This window comes from Poeciliopsis prolifica, unplaced genomic scaffold (genome assembly GCF_027474105.1).
Source record: "Poeciliopsis prolifica strain line A6 unplaced genomic scaffold, Auburn_PproV2 SCAFFOLD015, whole genome shotgun sequence".
NCBI classification, from domain to species: domain Eukaryota; kingdom Metazoa; phylum Chordata; class Actinopteri; order Cyprinodontiformes; family Poeciliidae; genus Poeciliopsis; species Poeciliopsis prolifica.
The window spans coordinates 8900088-8924212 of record NW_026562390.1 but is presented as its reverse complement, the minus strand read 5'-3'; the positions used below and the strand labels follow the sequence as shown (position 1 = coordinate 8924212).

Below are 24125 nucleotides of genomic sequence, written 5' to 3'. Positions count from 1 at the left end.
ACTTCTAGTCAGAATAAACAGTTTGGTAAATATTAAAACATTACTTTAAACCTAACACAACACAGTGTATGAATATTCTTGAACTTAACTGTAGCCCCTTGGACATCTCGTTTGACATTTCCCATCATTTACACAAACGAGAAAGTTTTTTCACTCCATGCAGAAAAATATAAGGGATGATGCAGGTGTAGGCGGCTCCGATGTAACTGGCCAGCTTCATCATCAGTGATGAATCCTGGATGCTGTTGCTGATGCGCAGAATTAGATGAGTCACCCAACAGAGGAGCACCACAGTAGCCACTGCCACCACGCTCTTTGCTGCCCTCACCTGAGAGCTTTTGTTGTTACTCTGCTTTGAAGGTATCTGGCTGGACTTTGAGTGGTTTGGTTGACCTTCTGCTCTGGAATCGGTTTTATTGGCTGAGGGAGAACTCTGTGGACTTTTACCTAAACACTCTCTGTTTTTACAAGAAGAAACATGCTCAGTTGGTGAAGAAGACTCTTTGAGATCTTCATGGTAGCCTTGAACAGAAACACTGCTGAAGGAGCTCTCTGACTTGTCTTGCTTAACCTTGACCCGATGAGAGGAAACGCTCTGTATGCGCTTGCCATGTTGGAGCAAAGTTAAAACAATTTGGATACTTGCAACACAGATCCCTGCAATAGGTAAAGCATTAGCCAGAGATAAGAAAAATACGTCATATGTTTGTTTGGAAAGCACATCGGGGAAGACGTCTATGCAGTCTTCATGGCTCTCATTTGTCACCTCCAATGAAACGAAGAAAAGGCGAGGCATGCTGAAGATGACGGACAGTGTCCAGCTCCCGGTCAGCAGACACCCCAGCAGATGCAGGTTGTCCAGCTGCACAGGTGCACCTCCACGCCTGAGAGAACCAACCAGCTTCTGGTGCCAAAAGATGCAGATGACAAGGGTGGTGAAGAGGCTGCTGGTTTCTGAGAGGTCAGAACTGAACCGAGAAATCCCACAGAAGGTCAGTCCCAAGAACCATCGGCCAACAAAGTCTTCCATGGTGATAGGGATGTCCACTAGGTAGTTGGTAATGAGGTTGGAGACAGCCAAGTTAATTAACAGGATCTCATTGGTACGGATTTCAGATTTCTTTCTGGGAAGAGAGGCTATCGCCAGCCAGTTGTTTCCCACGATGCCTGCAATGAACATGAGTATTCTGACGATGTATTCAAATAACTGTTTTGCATCCATACTGTCACTGGATCAGGCACCAACTGCAGTGATGTAGAGGGTTTCACACACAGGTTGTACAGTCTGAAGAAAGCTGCAGGCATTTATAGAGAGCAGAGATGCCCCACCCAACAACTACAGCCCAAACAGTATTTTCTGTCAGGTTGCCCTGCAGACAGGAAGGCAGAATCTCACAGGTAGCTTCATGTGTTTACACTGACAGACTCTGGAAAGAGCCACAGTCTTGTCAAAGTACGACAGACCTTTCTGTAGATTTCTAGTTCCACGTTAATCAATCAATCAATCAACAATCAATCAATCAATCAATCAATCAATCAATCAATCAATCAATCAATCAATCAGTCAGTCAGTCAGTCAGTCAGTCAGTCAGTCAGTCTGTCTGTCTGTCTGTCTGTCTGTCTGTCTGTCTGTCTGTCTGTCTATCTATCTATCTATCTATCTATCTATCTATCTATCTATCTATCTATCTATCTATCTATCTATCTATCTATCTATCTATCTATCTATCTATCTATCTATCTAATAGAAAGTGAAGTAGTTCATCGGGTCACAGCAGGGGGTCTCAGTCAGAGTCGCTTCACGTCATTCATGAGTTGAAGCACCACCTCTGGTACAGCCGCATCTGTGCGCCAGCCTGTTGGACCAGTCGGGACGGGGAATGCGGGACCGATCTGCGGAGCTGCTTTCGGAGACCGATTTTCTTTTTTTCTTTCATTCTTTCTTTTTTTTTTTTCACTGACTTTTCTTAAACGCCTCCTCGCGCTATGAATCCACTTTCCGCGCAGCCTGCTGTCTACGAGGGGCTAAACAGGCCAGCGTTTGCGGTTCCTTCGGCCGGTGCGAGACCCCGATGAGCGCGGAGAGGACAGGATGCCCGCCAGCGGCGCCGACTCGCTGAAGCCCGGCGCCTTCGTCCCGGTGTGCACGGCCGCCTGCCTCCTGGTCGGCTCCACGTCCATGTTCTTCGTCTTCACGTGAGTGCGGCAGCGAGGAAAAGCGCTCCGGACGCGCCGTTGACGCGCTTTGTCTGTCCCCGCAAGACATATCCGAGCACGCAGCCGAATATCAGAATGCATGTTTCTTGTTTAAAAAAATAAATACTTCCAGGCTATTAGCCTGCTTAAATGGAGGGCAAACATTATTCCTCTTACCCCCCCCAAAATTAGGCTTTTATATTGAGCAATAAGACCTTGAAAAATATGATTAAAGTTGCCTGCTTTATTTATGTATTTATTTATTTATTACTCATTTCACTTTGATGGCAGAGCCCCAACATCTGGCCTGGTTTCCTGGCAGTGGGAACTGGAGTCTGGGTGGCTGCCCGGCCACCCTGAGGACTGACAGTGAGCACATTTGAGGGGATGAGCCACCTACGATAAACATCAGCAGCACTCTGGCGTGCATCTGCAGCAAAATGAATATGTGCGGCAATAAAGATAGCAGCTGGAAATCAGCAACGAGGGAAGGCTCTGTCAGATATGGGTCAAATACATGCAAAGCTTTAAAATGAGAAGTAAAGTCCTTTAATTCTTCATGACTTGTGAGAAAAGGATTTAATGTTTGGTGAAAACGCAACAAAACCAAAAAGCATCAAGTAATTGATTTTGTTATGTTAGTCTTATGCAGCATTTTGAGATTTTTATGTTGAGAACCGACGTTGACTTACTTTGACTGGCTTCGAACATCATCATCAGTTCTGTGCCACTGTACTGACCCTTGACCTCTGGAGCTGGATCTGTCCTAGTTTCTCCTGTATTCTCCAGCCGCGCACCGTTTCCACTGGAGTCTGACACCAGATTGAGAGGGAGGAGGGAGCGGATTAGAATCCAGTGGCAGATGCCATGTGATTCGCCCGCATATATATAAGTGACAAAAAAAAAAAAAAAATCTGGACAAAAAAATAGTCTGGATTGTTTGTATCTGTGAACACAGTAAAGTCAGCTAGTAAAAGCTTTGTTTCATTTCTTAAGCCGGAGACCTGAGACTTTCTTCCTTTCTTTTTTCTTCTTTTGAGATTTAAAGACAGACTTGTGCCAGAAAATGCTGAGAGCTCTCACTCTCCCCACCACTGCTACCCTCCTTCTATGAACTCAATTTCTACAGAGAGACAGAGAGAAAGAAAAAAAAAAGAAATCAATGACCTGCTGTGAGAGATTGAAAAAACTACTTAACTGGAGCGCCAGTGCTACACCAGCAAATCCAGGACACTTCAGATGAATGACTGAAGCAATGATTCTGCTTCTCCTGGGATGGGGGGGGGTTAGCATTTGAGCTTGTCAGTGAGGCAACAAGTTTTATTTCTTTTATATTCGACATAGATTCTATATGTAGGCCAATGAAGATATAATCTATATTCCTAACATTTTTTGCCTTTAGTGATTTTTATTTATTTTTTTGCCTAAATCATTTAAAATACAGATTGTAGCAGCAGCAAAGCATGTTAACCTCTTCAGGTAGAACTCTGTGCAGTCTTGTTCAACAAAATCCAGTGTCCTGAAATAGATACAACTCAGACAGTAGAGACTCTGCAGGACCCTGTTTCCTGCCGTATTATTAATATTATGTGCAGATTGTTGGAAATTTTAGTTGATGCCATGCTATTCTGGGATCAACCACAAATTGCTTAATAATTGAGCATCTATGAGCTCACAAAGATCTGCATCCATCCAACCACACAGGGTGGGACATTCACAGCATGGGAGCGCATTAGAGTAGGATGGTCTTTTATTTCTGTTGCTTTGAACCAGAGGCACATACTCAGCACAAGCCTGTGCATCCACTGCACTTGAAGTTCTTCCTTCAGAGTGTGAATATTCATGCGAAAATGTACATTTACATGAGTATTTGCAACCCAAATGACTACATTAACATAATTCCAGCCTTCCAGCCACACTTGAATTTCTTCAGAAATAAGACCTGTAGGAATATTATACATAAAAGTCATTCTGCCCCTGTAATATTTATGCAGCTATTATTGTCAGCAGTTCTGTTTCAGCATTTAGTAGTATGAGCATGGAAGGCTTCAGCAAACTTTTTCTTAATGCCGCAGGTTTGGGAAAGTCAAAGAACAACCTTCAGCTTCACTTCCACGGGGCTTTTTTGTTCTCCTCTGCCTGATAACATCCAGCAGCGTGTGATTTCCTGCTTTTGTTCCTCCGTGACGTTGCCTTTTGTTTGGAAAAAACCATTTCCATTTAGGTGCGGTTCACTTTTAAGCTCGGACCGGGCACACATACAGAACAAATTTGGAGATCTTGTAACATGTCTGAAGAGGTATAGAAAATTTCTTTGTAAAGTAGGAAAATATAAGCGAAAATCACAAGAGTTAATGCAGAAGGGAAACAGTTATGGGAAACGCAAACATATTCTGTACATAATGGATTAGTGTTCCGATGTTGGGCGCTCTGTGATGTCTGCATTCAATTTAAAAAGCTGGCCAGCAATAGCTAATATCACCTCCATTAGCTAATTGTCACAACAGATCATATGAGTCTGTAAAACCTCAGAGTGGATTAAAATCAGCAGCGATTTGTTTTATTCTTATGGAACATTTTTTTTGCTCTGTATAGAGTCGACTACTTCCTTAAACCAATGAGATGATCATCAGAGAAAGTGAAATTTTTTAGAGGACTAGAGAAAGTCCCACTTTCTAGTTAAAACGTCTTTCTGCTCAGTTTCTGTGTTGAACTCAAGCTCAAATGATACACGTCAAGACTTCAGCACATTTCTACTCTTTCTTTCATACATTCTTTCTCCATAGTTTGTAAAATTTTAACCAAATGCAAGATTAGAAAAAGTGCTGTGGAGGTTAACAGAGTGTGCAAAACGACATTGCACTGTTGTCATGTAAAAGAATCTGCTGCCTTCCAAAAGAGCAACTATTGCTGTTTCTCACAAATGGACTCTAGGACTCTGTCAGCTTCTACGCCCTCACATTGTGGCGTCTGCTGTGCCACTGACCCACTGATGAGGGGATGAGGCCAGCATGCAGATTGCAGAGCAGCTTACTGTTTGTCGTGATTTATTAGAGCTCTGCCCGTGCCGTTTCATTAGGTAGGGCTTGTCCAGCGGCGTAATGAACTGCCTCTAGTCCAGATGGTCTTAGACCAGTTGATGGAGCCAACCACCCTGTAATCTGACTTTTTTTTCCTCCATTTTTTTAGATTAAAAATAATAAAAGCAGAAACCAACTCTATTTGTGTTCAAGGAACAACGCTGTCCTCGAACACAACATTCAGATAGCGTGTGGTTTAAAGTAGGTTGGAGAAAGCTTTGTTGCAGCTGTAGGTTATTGTAAATGTGAAGTGTTTATTTGTCTTTAACTCAAGTGGAGAACACTTGAGCGGAGGCTCCCTGTGAGCAAAAGCCAGAAAAATGTGCGGACCATCGTCAGAAAATAAACTTCTAAGCTAAAAAGGGCGGTGAACCTTGCATGCTCTCCCTGTGTTCAGTATCTAATGTGAGAAGTTCACAATGCACAGGACAAATAGAAATGGTCTGTAATCCAAAATTTATAATCTAGGGATTACTGCGTTTGCAGCTGGCATGGCATCAGCAGCCGGCGCTGCTTTATAAGGAAGCAGGATTCCCTCCCCCCCACCGCCTAAAACAAGCCCCACGCAGGCTTTGATTTCTGCTGCACTGGGATGAACCGCAAACATCAACCTGCACATGAGTCCACCTCGCTTTTTGCTACGCAAAGGTTATTGAAATGGTCAGAACATTCATTTTGTGAAAAAGTATTTCTGTTCACATAAAATGAGATGCAGAATGAAAGCCTGTCTTAAAAAACAAAAACTAAAAGCTCGCCAGAGAGTTGAGGTGAAAATGGGTCAGAGGAACTACCAGGAGTCTCTGGTTAGTTTATATGAGGTTCAGAGTTGATATGTAAAGCTGGAACAGGTCAGGGATGTAATTAGGAGCTTGATATTATAAAGCCTTAAAGGTTAACAACACAGTGTTGAAGTAACTGTGCAGAAACAGCCATAGAGGATAACATGTGTTATCCTGTTGGTTCTGGTAAGGAGTGTCCTAGCAGACTTTTATACTCTTTGGACAGATTAAGGTGTATTTTAAAAAGAAGGAAAAGCAAATTGGAACAATTCAAGAGATACACAATAAAGGCATGATCATCTAATTACATTTTTTAATTGATGGGGACTGATTTGTTTTTCTTTGTTTGCTGCTTGGAGTCATGGACTGATTACACTCGACCATTTAATCTAAATGGCTCATTTGTTATCAGACTTGAAAAGTCATATGAGCAAAATACAAGTGTTTTTTTTCAACTTGGCTGAAAATATGTGTTGTGTAGCCATTTCTTTATGTCCGCTAAGAAATCCAGGTGGTTTGATAATTCACACAAGTTTCTTAAAGCCGATTGTCGTAAGCATTGATGTTGTTTTGTTAATAGTGTGTGTAATATGTACAGTAGAAACAGCAGTGGTACTCGATTGAATCTAACTGTAAATATTTTATCTGAAAGGAAAAATTTTTAAACTATTTTAAAGGAGAAACTGACAGATTATGCAGTCTGTGGTTGTGTTGATAGTTTATTTGATTTGGCTCAAATTTCTTGTCGATTGTGGGGAATCATTCTGAAGATAATCTTGATTTTAAAAGAGAAATTGCCAAACTAGGTAGCTCTTAGTGAAAGTTCGCCTCAGAGTAATTCTATGTGGTTTATTTATATAGTGGAGATTCACAACAAATGTTGTCTGAAGGCACTTTGCAAAATCCAATAATTTTATAGACAGATTCGAAGTCAAATAAGTACATTCCAATTTGGTACTTATAAAGCACTGCGGTCCTGTTCAATTTATTTTTCCTTTTAGGATTTTTTTTTTTTCATCCTAGAAATTCCACTTAATATCTAAAACCTGGAAGAGAATAAAGTCGATTGCATCAAGATGTTGATTTGCAGCAGTGGAAACAATAACTCACATTTTATGGAGACAAACCTCCAACAGAATCTGTGAGCATCCATATGCTGACGTTGTTGACAAAAAAAACAACAAAATGAGTTTTCTATGCTATTTTCAATGTTACAGAAAAAAGTAGCTCCTTTAATAACTTCAAAAAGAAGAGCAACACAGCATAAAATTGATGCTATGGAAGACAGAGTACCCGGCGTATTTAGGTTAATTAAAGTCTGTTTTTGTATTCTAGCGATTCTTTCCTATAACTGTAACCTGATTATATACATCCTCCTGATCGCACACTGAAAACATTCACTCGTCCAGTTGAGCTGCCACTCACTGTCTCAGTGGGTTGATGCAAAAGATTCATCATTTCTATTTCTACACAAAGACCATCTTTAATAGCTCAATCAGTTCCCTATTAACTGGAACTTTCCTTAGGATTTATGGAAATTTATGGAATTTAGCTGAAAATGGGAGTGAATTAAAACAATCTGTACCATATCATGCATTTATATATTTATTCATATTTTATTCAACCATAACAATACAGGTTTGCTAAATAATGTGATTAAAAAAGCTGTTATTTATTTGTTGAACATTCGCTTCTTTAACTGAGTGACATAAACATGTCGACTAAGTAAAATGTAGCTCATTATCTGACCGTACCCCATAAAAAGTTAAATCTATTGATCCTCTCATTCAACTTCTAAATCTTCGGGCATCTTCTCTAAAACTTTCGAGATTTGCATTTGCATTTTTGCCAGTTGCTTTCTGGCAATGGCCTCCTTCCGGGCCTCATCAACATCCTTTATAAAGAAAATGTGGCCTAAATAGCGGAGGGTTCTTGAAATCCTCTTGTGCATCTGCATAGTGCATGTCGTTTGGTGGAGCCATGACACCCCTGCAGTTTGCAATATATGTCTGATTATGAAAAAGCATTGCTGAGAATACCTGCATGAAAACTTTTGTTTTGGTCTAGCTTGTGCTTCAAAATAGATTTTCCCCTGTCATATTTGTATTTAAACTAAGTTCATGTTTAGAGGCTACATTATTTGACACTTTGGGTTTTTACTACGAGTTGCCATTAATTCTTATGAAAACATTTTGCAGCCCTAACATAAACGAATTGATCACCGATGAAACGTCGTGTCCAGCGCTTTCTGTGTCACCCTCATTGAGACAAACAGTGTCTTAGCTTGCCGCTTGTGGAGACCTCCTTATTTAATCCCTTGCTGCTGGTACTGGTGGACACACGCTAATACATGCTTATCTCTCATTATAAACAATTGCTTTTGTGATCCACATTTCCCATCAGAATAAATAGGATGGAGATGATCCCCTAGATTTTGCAGCCTTAAGGGGACTGAAACTCTTATTTCCAGTTAAGAAAACAGGTTTTCTTCTTCTCTCCTGTGTGTGTATGTCTATATTCAGATGCCCGTGGTTGGCTGTGACCATCTGCCCCGCTGTTCCACCATGCTGTGCCGTCCTTTTTCTTTTTGTGCTTGCCAACTTCACCATGGCCACCTTCATGGATGCCGGGGTTCTCCCTGTAGGTCAGTAATGAAACTCCTGTTACTTTTCCAGCCTGGAAGACATTGGATTAGAGAATTGTGTGTGTGTGTGTGCATTTTTTTTTTTTTTAGCTGGCGAGGACGAAGACAAGGAGGACGAGTTCCGCGCTCCGTTGTACAAAAATGTGGACGTGAAAGGCGTCCAGGTGAGGATGAAGTGGTGTGCATCGTGCCACTTCTACAGACCTCCTCGCTGCTCCCACTGCAGCGTCTGTGATCACTGTGTGGAGGTGAGTGCACACTCGACACATTCAACACTGACAGCGACTGAAAACATGGAACTACAGATTAGGATTAGAGAAAGTAATTAGAGAGCTTCAGAGGGAAAAAAAAAAGAGTAATTGCAGCGGTGTAAAGTAGATTTTTGCTGGATGAGTGGTGGACAGAGGGTGAGATCTTGTTAATCAGCTAAATCCTTCACTCAGATCCTTTGTTATTTCCGTGGAAACACAATTTGAAATGTCAAGCTATATTTAGAATGTAGAGCGGATATTCGATGAGGTCCACATGAATATTTTTGGATTAAACATTACAGATTCTCTGAATCTTTCCTCAGGATTTTGACCATCACTGTCCATGGGTGAACAACTGCATTGGGAGACGAAACTACCGCTACTTCTTTCTCTTTCTCTTGTCTCTCACCGTTCACATGATCGCCGTGTTCACCTTTGGCCTCCTATATGTCCTGCACCACGCGGACGATTTATGGAAACTGCATTGCCTCATCACGTATCCTTGTGACAAGCCTCTCGTTCGGTCTATCAGTGCTTACACTTGTGTAAAGAAAATAAGAATTTGAAGTCATTTTCCTTACATTTTTTTGTCGCAGTTTGGTAGTGATCAGCATATCAGGGTTGTTTCTGATTCCAGTCCTGGGCCTCACTGGTTTCCACCTGTACCTGGTGTCCAGAGGTCGGACCACGAACGAACAAGTGAGAGTTTCTCAGAACAAAATTGTTATTGTTAATCTTGTAAGAGTGTCCGGTGAGATTTTATGAGGTAGACTGAAGTAGAAGAAAAATGATTCAAAGTTTTACAAATTTCAGAATTTTATGCAAGTAAAAGTCTACTTCTGCCTATTTACTCTGACATCCAGAAAAATGTCACTTAACTAGTGCTTAGAAACCCCTGTGATTTAATCACAGTAGAAATCTGGATTTTCGTGAAGTCCTCAGGCTACGAACAAAATTTAAAGCAGATTTAAGATATAAAACAATATCCCAAGGTTTTGAAGACTCATAGAGTACTGTTTCCTCCATCTCATGAGAATGTCATAATTGCAAATCTAGCCAGACAGAATCATCTACAGAAACTGAACAGAGATCATCATTTAGAGAAGCAGTAAAGATTGTTTTAGAGGTTTTCCTTCCAGCAGGACTTCCTGTCATGCAGCCGCAACTGCAACCACAATCCACATGCTGAAATGGCCTATTCTAAGTCCACACAAAAATCCTACATTATATTGGCATTCACATGTGTTCTCAGTCCCATCTGACTGAGCTTGAGCTAAATATTAGTTTCTAAATGCTTTAGCTGGTAGTCACAAACCCCTTGTAGTTGACTCAGAGCGCTTAATCACACTTTTCAGGTTATTATTTGTTCAAAGAAAATTAAACCAAGCATAATCTCTCTTCCGGTTTGCAATAATGCACTACCCAAATTTTGCCTATCACATAAAATCATAACCCAATTAATTTGGCTTGTGGTTGTCATGAAAGCACTTGAAAATATCAAAGGTTGTGAATACTTTTGCAATTTGTATTCACTACTGCACAACACCTCAATGTCTCTGCATGCTCCCACAGGTAACTGGCAAGTTTCAAGGAGGAATGAATCCTTTTTCACGAGGTTGTTGTAGCAACATGGAGTATCTGGTTTGCAGTCCCATTTCTCCAAAGTAAGAAACATATTTTTCCTGTTCGATCTGCATCTTTGTTAGCTGCCTTATACCTTACTTGCTAAATTTTTGGTTTTTCTGGGGGGTTTTTTGTCTGGGGAAACCAGTTACACATCACGGACCTGCAAAAAAACAGTCATCCTTGTGCAGCCTCCGTTCCTGAGACCAGAGGTTGACAGACAGATGCCGGTGAAAATCAGGGACAACGGCATTCAGAGCCTAGCAATACAAAATAAGGTATGCGTGAGTAAATATGTATTTCAAGCACATCGTCTCAAGACTGTGACCTCAGTTGTCAAGAGATATGAGATGTATCCCTCACATCTCTATGTTTGTTTATTTCTCTCCAGCAATCCTCAGCTGGAGCTGTCGAGCTGTCAGACATCAAACAGCTGAAAAATCCGCCGCCTCTGCCTCCGAAACCGGATCGCGGTCTGCCGAAAAGCCAAGTTGCTGTCTTGGATGGTGCGCTGGAATTACAGACACACATGAAGCATAACCTCTGATAACAAGACATACCTCTGCAGATGTTTTTTTTTCTTCACATTTATTGACTTGCAGTGCTTTGCTGAGCTTTTATGAATTTCCATCTCAGTGTGTTTGATTGGCGTATGTAACAGATTAGTGAAAATAAAAGTTTGTAATTAGAAGAAAATTATGACATGACTTTTTAGATATATAGTTTTTTAAAGGTGCTACAAAAACATTATACAGCAAATTAACTTAGCAACTTGAACAAATCACATGTGTTATATGCTGCAAACCTTTAAAAAAAACCCATATGTCCTAGCACATAGTGAGATTCATAAGGTTGCTAAAGGTTGCAATTCCTCTACTTTAATGAATTTTAGGGGAGGGTTCCATGTCTGATCCCATTGTAACAAGAATATTACAAGAATATAACATAAGAATTTAAAAATCTTATGTTTTTAAATTTCATTATTACAAATCCCAATGTAGATTTTTGCTTATATTTGCAGGTGCATTCTATTAATCCTAAAATAACCTATTTTTCAGATTTGGGACATCACACCAAATCCATCATTCCTGTTTCTATTCCGACTGTGCCACAGTTACGTCCGGTTCTGGAGGCCATCTCCAGAGGATCCTCACCAATTCCCCCAGAGCAGGTGACTTTCTTTTTTTTCTGTTTTTAAATGAGAACATTTATAACGTTTTGATGGGTACCTGACAGACAGTGCTGTGTGTTCTCATGTTGCCATACTCAGCTGCTGAAAACATCCGAGCAGCAAGGCATCAACAAAGGTCCCGACCTCTGCTCTAACACCAGAGAAAGCCCTGCGAGAGGCAGCCATCAGGCCAGTGTGCCTGTCTCAACTCCCCTCCAGCACTCGACAATGTCCAGCTCTCTCCAGCTCAACTCTCTGACGCTCAACTCTCGCGCTCTCACCTTAAAACACAGCAGCCGCAACGGCAGCAAATCCCAGCTTCTTTCAATGAACCCCGATGGGCTGGGATCCAATTCCTCCCCTGGGATCATCACAACTTCTAGTCTGTTGGCCAACCAGTGCAGCAGCAGCGGCAACAGCAAACCCTACAATAACCTTGTCAGGCCTTCAGACCCTCAGTTCATGGTTCAAAGAGGGGCCCCTCCTGTCAGCTACCACACCCATTTCATGGGTCTGGGTACTGATGGGGCTGTGCAGCGCCCGCCTCCTCACTCCTACAGTCCTGTGTTTATGGGAGTCGCCAGACAATCACCACAACCTCGAGAGTCCACCTCAAGGGATCCCTCACCATCTTTACCAGGTTTCCTTCAGAGAGACTCTTCCCCGGCTTATCATGGACTTATCACAAGAGACCTTCAATCCCAGAGCATAGCTACACGAGACATCCCCCCTTCTGGTCTGGTAAAACGAGATTTGACCTCTCAAGGTCTTCAAGACAACCTTAGAGATCTCTATCCCCATGACGTGAGTCTTCCGATGTCCGCCGCCGCACGCTATGACAACTTTTCAAAAACAATCATGGCTTCCATCCAGGAGAGAAGGGAGCAGGAGGAGAGGGAGAGGATGCTCCGCATCAGCGCCAGATCGCAGGTGCTCTACGGCCCAGATGTTGGGATCTATGACATCCCCAGCAGGAGGAGTCTACCACCAGACAATATTCGACCTCCAGGTTCCCGTGGACCAACACCACCGGCCTATGGCTCCCGGGAGTTCCTGATGAGCACCGGCATTCTGGGATATGGCATGAGAACCTCACCTCTCTCCAGCTCTTCCACATCATCCCTGACCCGGGGTCCAAAAACCTCCAGCTCACCGCTGCAGAGCAGCAGCAGCAGCCTGCAAAGCAAGGGACGCTCTACGTCCCCTGCCTACTGTCCTCCTGAGAGACACACCCAGGGTCCACCGTCTTCCACATCCACTCTGCCCCGTTTATCTTCCAGCGCCTATCCCACACCCCCATACACTTCTTACGCCACGGCAAAGCGCTCCTCACTCCCTTTCCCCTCAGAGGAGAAGGAGTCTGTCACCCTTGGAGCTCTAAAATGAAAACATATTCCAGGTTTTCAACGGTGCGAGTGAATCATCTATGCAGTGTTTGTTTTAGTTTTCCCAGCTCACAAATCTTTTGTAAATAAGAGGCCATTTGAGGCTTTTTTGTGTGGGAGAATGTGTGGAAAACAAAATGCACACAGGAATGAACTTGGTAGCATCTATGCGACGGAAAACAAACTGTGAATCTCAGGATATCTGTGCCTCCTAATTATATGTAAACAGGAAGCACCAGTGACTAAATCAATGCAGAAGAGCTAAATACAGATTGAATATTATCTGTTTGATTTTTGATATTGTGAAAATTCGTCAAACCATAACATCCAATTTGACTCTTATCCTTTAAAAAAATCTTTAATATACATTTTGTAGTTATTTCTACAAATAAACTTATTTTGTAATCTCCATTTCTGTTTTGCTGTTTTTTGGGAATGTGAATGATGATTCTTCTTACTGATCCTTAGAAAAGTGTGATCAAAAGCCCAAATGAAAATTGATATAAATCTATTTACAGTTGAAACCAGAATGTTACATATACGGCTCACAAACACACAATTTTTTTCTCACACTTTAAAAGATTGCATTATTCACACTGAAGCAAGTCATCCACCAACACATACTGGCATCATCAAAGATTAAAGCCATATCCTCAGAAATTAGCCAAGAGATGAAGGCATAAATGGGTCTTCCTCGTGGAAAATGATCTAGTTAGGAAGGACATTAAGGATGCCCAGGTCGGTGTTTTGGAGCAGTTATCACATATCCCTCATCTCATAAAAATGTGAAGTCAGAGCCCAAAAAGTGTGAGAAAGGCAGCCTAAGAGTCTGACTCAGCTACATCAGTTCTGTCAGAGGGCCATAATTTCAGCAGAGTATTTTGAGAATAGGAAATAAAATGAAGGAAGAAAAATTAAAAGGGAAAAGTCTGCCAAATTCGTAGAAGGCTAAAAATTGTTCTCTAAAATGTTTTCTCTTCCATTAGAGTCTGACATTCAGCAAACGTAGACGTCCTTTTAATCATCAGTCCCATAAAAACATAAAAGGTCTGGAGGGATTTGATTGTAAATAATGGGAAAAACATGACATGTCATTTTACAGTGCATGTAGATATCTTCTTTCAAAGTTTTACAGACTTTAAACATCTGAAAGATGTTGTGCTCTAATGCAGCAATTCACACTGAATGCTATTTTCTGCGCCGAGTTTGTGTACGGCGCCATCTAGTGTGTAGTCGTAGGTGGTGACATGTCAAACCTCATATTTTATGGTAATTTAGAACCTTTCAGTAACAGGAATGAAGACTAGAAACTTCATGATAACATTGTGAGAAAAAATAAAATGCTCTGCCACCCGCATTCATTTCCTGAGAACAGACTCATTTAGTTTTTGTGACAAAAATAAATCATCAGACCAGCCGGGATGATCAAAGCCTGCGTTTCTTTCATTTGACTCGCAAAATGCATCATTTTGGGTCAATTTGTCCTGTGTATTTCTGTGAATTATAACAGATAAAAGATGTGTCTTTGAAGACTTATTCAAAGTGTGGGCAGTTTTGTAATCCTGCAGACATTCAGCAACACACGATGAACATAACAGAATAACTTAAGCAAGCAAAGGGAAACAAAATGTTCTGTTTTTAGGTGAAATCGTAAAACCTTTCTTTTTTTTGTAGTGTCTATGCAAGCAGTTTGTACCGATATTGGCATTCCTCATTTCTTGGAAAATGTTTTTACGGTCTTTAAATGAACCATCCAGTATTAAAATTTTATTCATGGTATTTTGAAAATCAGAACAGACAAATAACCTGTTGCTGAAAGGAGATTCAATAATCTTTTATATATTCTTACTCTTCACTTTTATACATGTTAAATGAATATGTTTTAAAATGAATCAACTGCTAAAAAAATATTAAATTTGTTATTTGAGAATGAAGAGAAAATTAAACTCTATCCAGCCTGATAATCTGATAACTGGTCTATTGTAGCATGATTACTATGAAATTATACATAGGATTAATTAAAAACTATTTGCTCATACTGCCATTAGTTCATCAATCTTCTTAATTAAAATAGGTGAGAAAATTAAACATAATCTACTCTGGAGTTCAAGAAACCCGACCTTCAAACTTTGATCGTCTGCTGGCATTTGCATTTTTCAGTCAGAGGCAAGTTGATGTAAAAAAAATTTTTTTTTTCCAATTCCTTTTTTCATTTTTGACTTCATTCCCAAAATCTGAAAAATAACTTCCTCGACAATCAAAGAGCAGTGAATGTGTGCCACATTTTCAAAAGCAATTTAGGAGTTTCTGCCTGTCATGGTGGATGACGCTGCTGATTTTTGTTGTATAACTTCAGGGCTATAAAACACAGTGACAGATGTGAGTTGCAATGCCACAGTTTTGTTGTTTTTCCTGAGGAGACAATGTTAAAAGAGAAGCAACTTGACTCAGTCGTCATTACATCATTGAATGCATCACTGAGTGGATGAAATAAAGGACAGACATTTTTGAAGCTCTCGAGTTTTGAGTGGTTTCAGCGGCTCTGCGACTGAAACTTAGACCAAAAGAAAGCGACATTCATGCAGTGGCCTTCACAGCACCCGCTCCCATCAGCAGTTTCTTTGAAATGAACTAAGTAAACAGACGTAAGTACATCAAATTCTCAGTATAAGAAAACAGCTCAACGTGCTTTTTGAGAACAAGCCTTGAGTGTAATTATATAAACTTAAATATTTATATATAAAGAGTTAGAGAAAAAGACAATGCAAATTGTTTAAATGTTGAAATGTAAGAACTGTGGATTGCATTTTTGTCAACACTGATATTCCTAAATATCATCCAGTGGTGCAATCTTCCTTTTAGGAGCCATCAATTAGACGTGTACTTAAATCACAGTACGTAACAACAGCAAGAAGAAAACACACATGTGGAAGACAGTTCTTTGTCAGTTCAGTTTTGAGGTTTTTGGACTTGAGTTATTCTTTTAAAAAAATTCCTGTCTGACATTTAGATTTATGTTTTAGTCTTTATCCTTTTTAAATTATTGTTTCTATTTTTTTTTATCTGTCTTTGACTTGAAGTAATGTATGTGCAGCTGTAGTAATTGGTGATTTTCATGTGACAAAATCTAAACACGCTGAGTTAGTCAGAATATGTTTGATATGGGAACTGATCAGCATTTTACCATGCAGGCTGTGATGTCTGATGAGCTCTGTTTTACATCATGCTGTCTTCTGGTTTTAACAATGCATGAGGAGACTGGAGGCCTTACTGCCAGACTTTTTTTCCATGTTTTTTTTAAAAACAAGTGTTGTATTTAGAGCTCAGCTGTCTTTGCTGTTTTACTGTCATATGAATAAAGTTAGCTAAATCGATTGAATGTTGCTCTTGTGCAAAAGTGCTTTGAGTGGCCAGTATGTCTGTAATAGTGCAGCATAGTTTCAACCTATATATATATAAGCTATTGCGGTTTTATATTAGTGACATATAAGTTTCTGCAGCATAACTGGATGCTGCAGAAACTTAGAAAAGTGGAAACTAAAACCTCTAAATAGTCACTGATTTGAAAGTCAGGCACTGACTCCTGGCGTTGCTCATTAGCTATGTTGATTTTTATTATTATAAAACATGCAGAGGATGTACTTGTTGGAAATAATTACTTCACAGAATGCAACATTGAAGACATGTTCACAACCAACAGTGTGAGAAAATCAATCAACTTGGGTTTGCATTTGAAATGTATAAACAAAATTGGGTTTGTGTGATGTTTTCTGTGATGTGCTTGATTTAATAGCTGCACACTGTGTAACAAAAAAAAAAAAAAAAAAAAAAGAATTGTAGTTCATTAAATATTTTTTTTCTGCATTTTGTATATAAAATCTTTGTGTTCTCAGTCGCCAATGTTGGGATGTAATTGTGCTGTTGTCCAACGACACTCTGTCGAGCTCCGCAGGGGCCTCAACCTAACCTCTTGACATGCGATGCATTCGTCCTCATCAGCCTTTAAGTCACACTTCTCTTCAGATGCTGCACACTGACCTACTTTCATCCCACTGCCTGTGTGTCTTTGTGGGTGTGCCTCTCCCAGCCTCTTCCTCTCAAGCTCATTGATATGCCTGATCATCAGAGCCATCGCTGAACTGGCTGATTGTCATTTTCAGCTGCTCTGCCACTGATGCATTCCGTTTCCTCTCTCTGGGCTGTCTCTCCACATGATGAAGCACTCTCTGCACTGACACTTGACAAGAAAGATTTGGATTGATAGCAGCCTGGGCTTGTTGCTCCATCAGATTGAAGCATATTTTATAGAAATTAGCATTTTTAAAAATCTAAACCCAGAGAAGGGCAGAATTACGTTGTGGCTTTAGGGGAACTTGTTTTCCGTTCCGGTGACCCCCGGACTGGCAGCCACTGCTGTTTTTTATAGCCTGCCAAAGGGGAGCAGCATTAAGTCAATGTGAAAGTCAGGACGTCAGGTGGTGTCGTTTCTAATGTGAGGACAACAGTCATTCTTACAGGACAGCTGGACAGATTATACCTTTGCTGGGCCAGAACCTTGGAGTGACAGGAAACTAATTATCCTATATTTTGCAGCAGTTATTCTGTAGAATAACCTCTCATGAATCAAACACACTAAAACTAAAATGAAGAGGTTTTTGTGTTAAGAACTCAATTAATTCTCGATCAACAACAACAAAAAAATAGTTGAAATAAGAAAAACATTTTTCAAATGTATGCAGGGTTTTTTTAAACTAAAATTTTATGAGGAATGGGAATCACATAATTTTATTATCAGTCACCCAATATCTACTTACTATTGATTAATTAAACAAACAGACATAATAAAAAACGAGACAAACACGGAGAACTCATATTAGCTAATTGTAGACACAAATGTTTTCATTCAGTTATTCTAGTGCCTGGAGAGAGAAGAGTGGAACTTTTTTGGCGCTGTCCTGGTCAAAGTCTGGACTCAAATCAAAGCTGGATGCAATTACAAGACTTTAAAGATGCTTATAAAGTTCTCCAATGCAGCTGAATTAAAATGATTTTGCAAAGAGGTGTAGGCTGCGGTCATTCCACTGTGGTGTAAAATACTAATTTCCAGTTACTGGTGCAGGTTGCAATTTCAAGGATGAGATCAGTTCATTGACTAAAACATGGCATTACCATTGAAAATTCAACACAATTACCGGCCAACATTAATATTTATAGTTAATAATGGATTGTTTCAAAGCTTTCAGGATTTAAAAATTAACCAAAGTCAAATAAACAACTTTTTGTGGGTTCCATCTGATCGAGAAAAACAGCTTGAGTATAATACCGTGGTAAGGTGTTATACTTCTTGCTGGTGTTAATCAGAATTTGCTTTAATTAAACATTTGGTTCTTCAAGTCCACTTGCAGTAATCTCTCTGTGCTGCAATATTAAGTAGCGTAAAAATCAATTATTTTTATTCCCTAGCCAACTTGATCTTGTAATCTTAACTTTTGCTGAAATTTCTGAAATTTGTCCATCTGGATTGTGAGCAGCATTCAGCAAAGCCGACTTTCCTTTTTTACGCTAAAAACTCCTAGTGGTCGTGTCTCTGCGGTACGCTTCAGCGCCTGCTCTTGCCAGGATAAACAGAACAGCGGTGGGCAGTGCGGGGGCTCAATCAGGACAAAAGTCTGCATTCACTGTACCACTGTGTGGCAAAAGGCCGCAGGAAAAAGGATGTGAAATGCCCCGCTGAGGCCCCAACACTGTGTGGGCATTATGCTACAATTAATACATCACCATACTCTCTGTAATCTAATAAGGTTTTTTTTTCCCTCTTTCTGTCTGTGCATGCTGCCATATTCTGTGATTCTTTTCTGCACCCAATGTTTGTGTCAGTATGTGTACAGATAATGGCCAGAGATAATTACATTCATCTCTGCCACACATTTGGAGCAAATTTCTATCCATTTACTGAGTAGGAGCAGCACGATGTGAACAGCAGGCACAAAACAGCTTTTTTTTTTACACCTTAGCAGCCTGTGTGGCAGTGTGAAAGATGTGTGTTTTAAATTTATCAGAGATTTAGTTAACAGAAATAGCTTTAGGTGTTAATATAGGGGAGGATTTGAATGTCACACAGCTGGTGTTAACATTGGGTTCAACTTGAAACACTAATTTAAAAGACAAAAGCACAGAAGACATGCGGAGTCCATGCAGTTTGGAACTTAATGCACACCTGAGGAAAAGATTTTAAAAACTATTCATGCTATGACACACTAGCACATTACATTTACTTAAAAATCTACAGGATTTTCAGCTTCCTGGCCTTGAATAAGAACACACAAATGGTGGTTACTTTTAGATTCTGACAAAAATGATTGAAAAAAAATATACATTTTTATGGATGTGTAGACAGGTTTAACTCATTCAGTGCCGCAACTCTACAGTGAAGATCTTGGTAGTCAAGACAGCTGATAAATGTCTGCTGTAAAGCTGCTCTGTTCTTCATTCAGAATGAATTAATTACTCTCTGCTCTACAACTTGAATGCACATTTCATCTGATGTTATGGTGCAGAGATACAATGGAAGACAGTGTGGAATTTATAATAATAAATAATAGATAATGAACCAAAGGACATAACAAAGGGTGTTTAAAATATCTTGTAATTGCCACAAACTTGATTTTAGCATGCTTTTTCTGTACGAAAATGAGGTTTCATGTGTTTGAACGCCCAACAGTGTCCAAAGTTTTGGTCCTCTGTGCCTCTGTGGGCGAAGCTTTCAATCTTAAATACACTTCACAAACTTTCAAGCAACGATGCGGCAGCATCATTTTGCTGCCGATGGAACTAATGCATTAGTCAAAGCGTTACAGCCTCAAAAGTCCAACTTAGACCGACAGCCTGATGTTGGAACTTGGACGCTCCAACAGAACATTGATCCAAAGACAAACATCAAAAGTGATTTTAGAATAAATAAATCAGGCTAACATTATGTTTCAAGTTTCTGGAATGACCCTAAATATTAGGCTTCTCACAAAATAAGAAGAGCTTAAATTTGTAATTTAAAATAAAAAAAATAACATGGCAGTCCATGCAGAAGTTTGACTTGAACTTCAGATTCTTTGTTATGAGATGATTTATGTCCCTGATTAAGCACTTTCATATCCTCAAGTTATTCAGCATGTGTAAATGAACATACAGTGTACTGTCTTCTGAAAATGAGTCATTTCCCAAGATGGATTTTCCATTTAGCACAGACCCTGAAGGGATTCTGTGAAACAGCAGCATGAAAGAAATCATTTACATAGTGAAAGTAATTATAAACAGTAAGCTTACCAGACAGTTGCACAGCTGAAAATGATTTACTTTTCAAAATTCATTTCAAATGACCAGAGGTCAGTGTGTAGGTTGAACTGATTTATATTCAATCTCTGTATGTAAATATATGTGCATGTATATCAATGACTCTGTTGTCATTTTAATTATAAAGCAGCTGTTTTATTAGTGGAGTTTTATCAGGGATTGAAACATCTGAAATGTTTTATACAAAAATCAAATATTGAAAGCTAGCAATACTAAAGCTAATGATAAACAAATTTATGCATTTTTTCATTCTGGAGTCAATAAAATTTGAATTTGAAGTATAAAAACACTATGAACACTTTTGAAACCTTTTATGTTTGTGTTGGAGAGATGATCACACATTTGAATTCAAAATATTTCAGTACACAAAGGAGTTCATAGTTGACTCAGCTAGTGCAAGATGTGCAGTTTCTGTGTCTTCAAAACAAACCGGAACCATCAATCTTCCACCTTATGTCTGATAGATGACCTGAGAAAAGGACATCCAGCCCATTCTGCGCAGAAGAGTTCTATGCATCAAGTTCTGCTAGTTTCTTTCGATCAGTGATAATGTTTATTTAAAAATCAATGACAAAAAAAACATTGATACAGGAAGAAGTGATTCTTTTACATAAAGAAAGCCCTGCATTTGAAACCCAGGACTCTGGGTACTCTGGCTTCCTCCCTCTAATCAATCCAACTTCACTGTTTTAATTAGTCTCTCTAAATTCTCCTTAGCAGGGTGGATGGGTGACTGGATTGAGAGAAAAGACTGGGATACTGATCAAAAATGAGCTCTTACAGGTTGTCACGGTTGCATCTTCTTCTCTTCTCAATTTTCCTCACCACAGATTTTCAGGTCAATCCAAGTCTCTTAATTAACAACTTTTTCAATTTGCACAGAAATGAAATAGTTAAAGACAAAAACTTTTAATAACCTGGCTCTGTTCTGTTTCCAGTGATGACCGTCTGGTCCACATTGCCTCTGGACTCAAAGCTCTGGATTTCATGCTCGTTTGCACACTTTCCTTTGATCATATCCCACCGATCTTCACCCAGCTTCACTGGCTCCCTGTTCATCAATGTATTCATTACAAGATTTTGCTTTTTTTTTTACCTTCAAAGCCTTCTGAAACCTCACTCCCCATCATACCTGTCGGGCCTCCGCTGTCCAAACACTCTCCCCCTCTCTTTGCATTCATAATCAGCCGCACCACAGTGCAAATATCAAAACCTTTTTTGCTTTTCAAGGCAATCCCGAGGTGCTTCATGGGGTTTTTTATTGTTCCTTGTGGGATTCAATCATCCAAAATAAGATTATCATGCAGCCGAGATGTAAATAATTAGAAATTTGAAACAAGATGCATGAAACCAGTTTGTGCCTGAAACCAGTTTGTGCCTGATAGTGACACATGCAGGAATCTCAGTACAGAAACGTCTTGAAAACATTCATCATTCAAACTTGACATCCTTGAAGGCAGTTTGTGTTAAACAGCGATAAAGGTTAAACAATCATTTGGGGCTTAAATCCAGAAGGACCATTTAGCTAAACAGACTAAGTAATGAGCTCACTTTAAAGGGGTTGCTGCAAGCTCATACTAATGCCCCCAAGTTAAAAACAACTGAGTAGAAATTAAAGAGTCTTTCAGGCCAGACATGCTGACACCCTCGAATATACATGTGCATCAGGTGGAAAACAGATAAAGCGTCACAGCAGCTTTCTTCAGCAGCAAAGCGGTTTCTGTATTCAGCGTGTGGAAAAGAAGCATTTGATGCCCTTGAAGACTGGAACTGTGGCCGAGACTTGTATAATACGACCGCTGCAGACATGGAAGGCTGGACGCTCATTGATTTCAGGTGTTTGATGGTCACATTTTGTGATGTTAATTTTAATAAACTCCATTCAGCTTGCAACCTTGGAAAGTGCCAATAAATGCCGTCAAACTCGTGAATTCATTCAGCATGAGTGACATGCCGAACTTTCACTCTGCCGTCTCCTATTTACTCCAAGGTGACTGCCAGTTTGTTTATTGTTTTTTTTTGCAGAAACTTATATTCTATGTTTGAGTTTTAGAAATGAGTAACAAATTACCGATGAGCAGAAAGTCTCCACAAAGTTTCCAAAACATGAAAATCGTTCCACCCAGCCACGAAAACCAGTCACAGGTTTGAATATTTTAAAAACAAGTGCTTATGTAGATCACTTTAAAAACACTGACCTTCTCTTTGTTGTTTTGTAAACTGGGCGGGGGAAAAAATGGAAGCACAAAATTGATTTAACAGTTTTCTTTTAAAATGGTAAGTTTAATGAGTCATGTTTGACTTCATGTTTTATGAAAATTTCAATAATATTGCTTCAACAAAACCTAATGAATTTTGTTTTTTGAATCACATCTTAAGTTTAAAAAACACCTTTTCGTGTTACTTTCATGTTTTTGTATTGTGTACTCCACTCTGAAAGAAAAAAAAAATCTTGTGAGGCTGTACCACGCTGCTCTGGCCTCTTTCTTTCTTTCTTTAGAGATAAAATCCATTCAGAGCCTTAATGCTGGTGTTTTCCATCAGGTGGAGCTTTTTGCTGAAGCAATATGGAAAGTAGGGGGAAGCAGAAATTACTTAAGTCTGTTTTAACACATCAGCGAGTCCTTTTCTTGTGAAAATGGACTTTCATTAAGCCTGCTTTGATTTAGCTTCACAAAAAGATTTTAGGAATATGCCGGACTCATTTCTTTTCTCTGATTGACAGATTAATAATAGATGTTCCTCTGATGGCTGAAAGGGAGATTCAGCTATATCAATGAGACTCCCAAAGCTGCTTTTTTGTTTAAAGGTTCGTATCTGTATGATGACCTTTTATCACAAAGTTGACATTTCTTATGAAAATCAGAGCCACTGACTGGATCACAACGCTATTAACTTAGCCAAAGTATTCATACCTGCAAGCTATTTCCCTTGCAACCAAAAATTGTATGTGTTTTGTTGGTGCTAGAGAGCAATAAATACCACAAAATTGTGAACTGGAAAGAGAATAATAGATTATGGTATATTTAGTCTCTGACAAGGTTTTCTATACTATGTGTTTTGGTTTTCTTTCTAGGTTTATTTTGGTAAAAAGGGCAATCTTCAGTTCTTCATTGTTTGCATTTTAGTTTATTCTTGTGTTTTTTTCAGGCCTTTTCAAGTTCAGCTTCCTCAGTGTTTATTAGTCTTTCCCTCGGCTTTCATACTGTTAGCTCATCTGGATCCCTTGTCATTTTCCACCCTTACCTCAGTATTTAATCTTCTGGTTTTTTCTCACTCCTTGTGAGGTTTCTACTTTTCCTCTCCTGCTGGTTCCATGTTTTCTTCCATTCGTTCCAGTATTTAAGTCTTGATTTAGATCTGTATTAAAACGCTTCACTTTGTCTTTCTGCCCAGATTTGGGTCCAACCAAGAACCAAACATGACTGCTGTTTTATCAGCAACAAGAAGTGGCTCAGCAAAGTCTCAATTCAGGAGAGCTGATGCAGGGCACACCACACTATTCACATTTTAAAGACCATAAATACTCTCACCCTTCAAAAATCATTTCAGTGCATCTCGATTACGAAACAAAATCTCTATAAAATGCATTCGACATTGTGAAAATGTCAAGGCATGTGAGTATTTTGCAAGGCTCTGAGCATTAATC

General features: G+C 39.6%; 2 protein-coding genes across 2 annotated transcripts; one reads left to right on the top strand and one right to left on the bottom strand.

Moving 5' to 3' along the window:
- Positions 1 to 124: 124 nt before the first annotated feature.
- Positions 125 to 1222, bottom strand: LOC129366558 (rhodopsin). Its single transcript, XM_055040505.1, has one exon. The coding sequence runs from the start codon at positions 1220 to 1222 to the stop codon at positions 125 to 127; it is 1098 nt and encodes a 365-aa protein (XP_054896480.1).
- Positions 1223 to 1835: 613 nt separating this feature from the next.
- On the top strand, positions 1836 to 13540 carry zdhhc8a (zinc finger DHHC-type palmitoyltransferase 8a). Its single transcript, XM_055040755.1, has 10 exons — positions 1836 to 2196; positions 8578 to 8699; positions 8790 to 8947; positions 9274 to 9446; positions 9547 to 9649; positions 10523 to 10614; positions 10722 to 10851; positions 10965 to 11079; positions 11632 to 11744; positions 11844 to 13540. The coding sequence occupies exons 1-10, from the start codon at positions 2093 to 2095 to the stop codon at positions 13128 to 13130; spliced, it is 2397 nt and encodes a 798-aa protein (XP_054896730.1). The 5' UTR covers positions 1836 to 2092; the 3' UTR covers positions 13131 to 13540.
- Positions 13541 to 24125: the final 10585 nt, after the last annotated feature.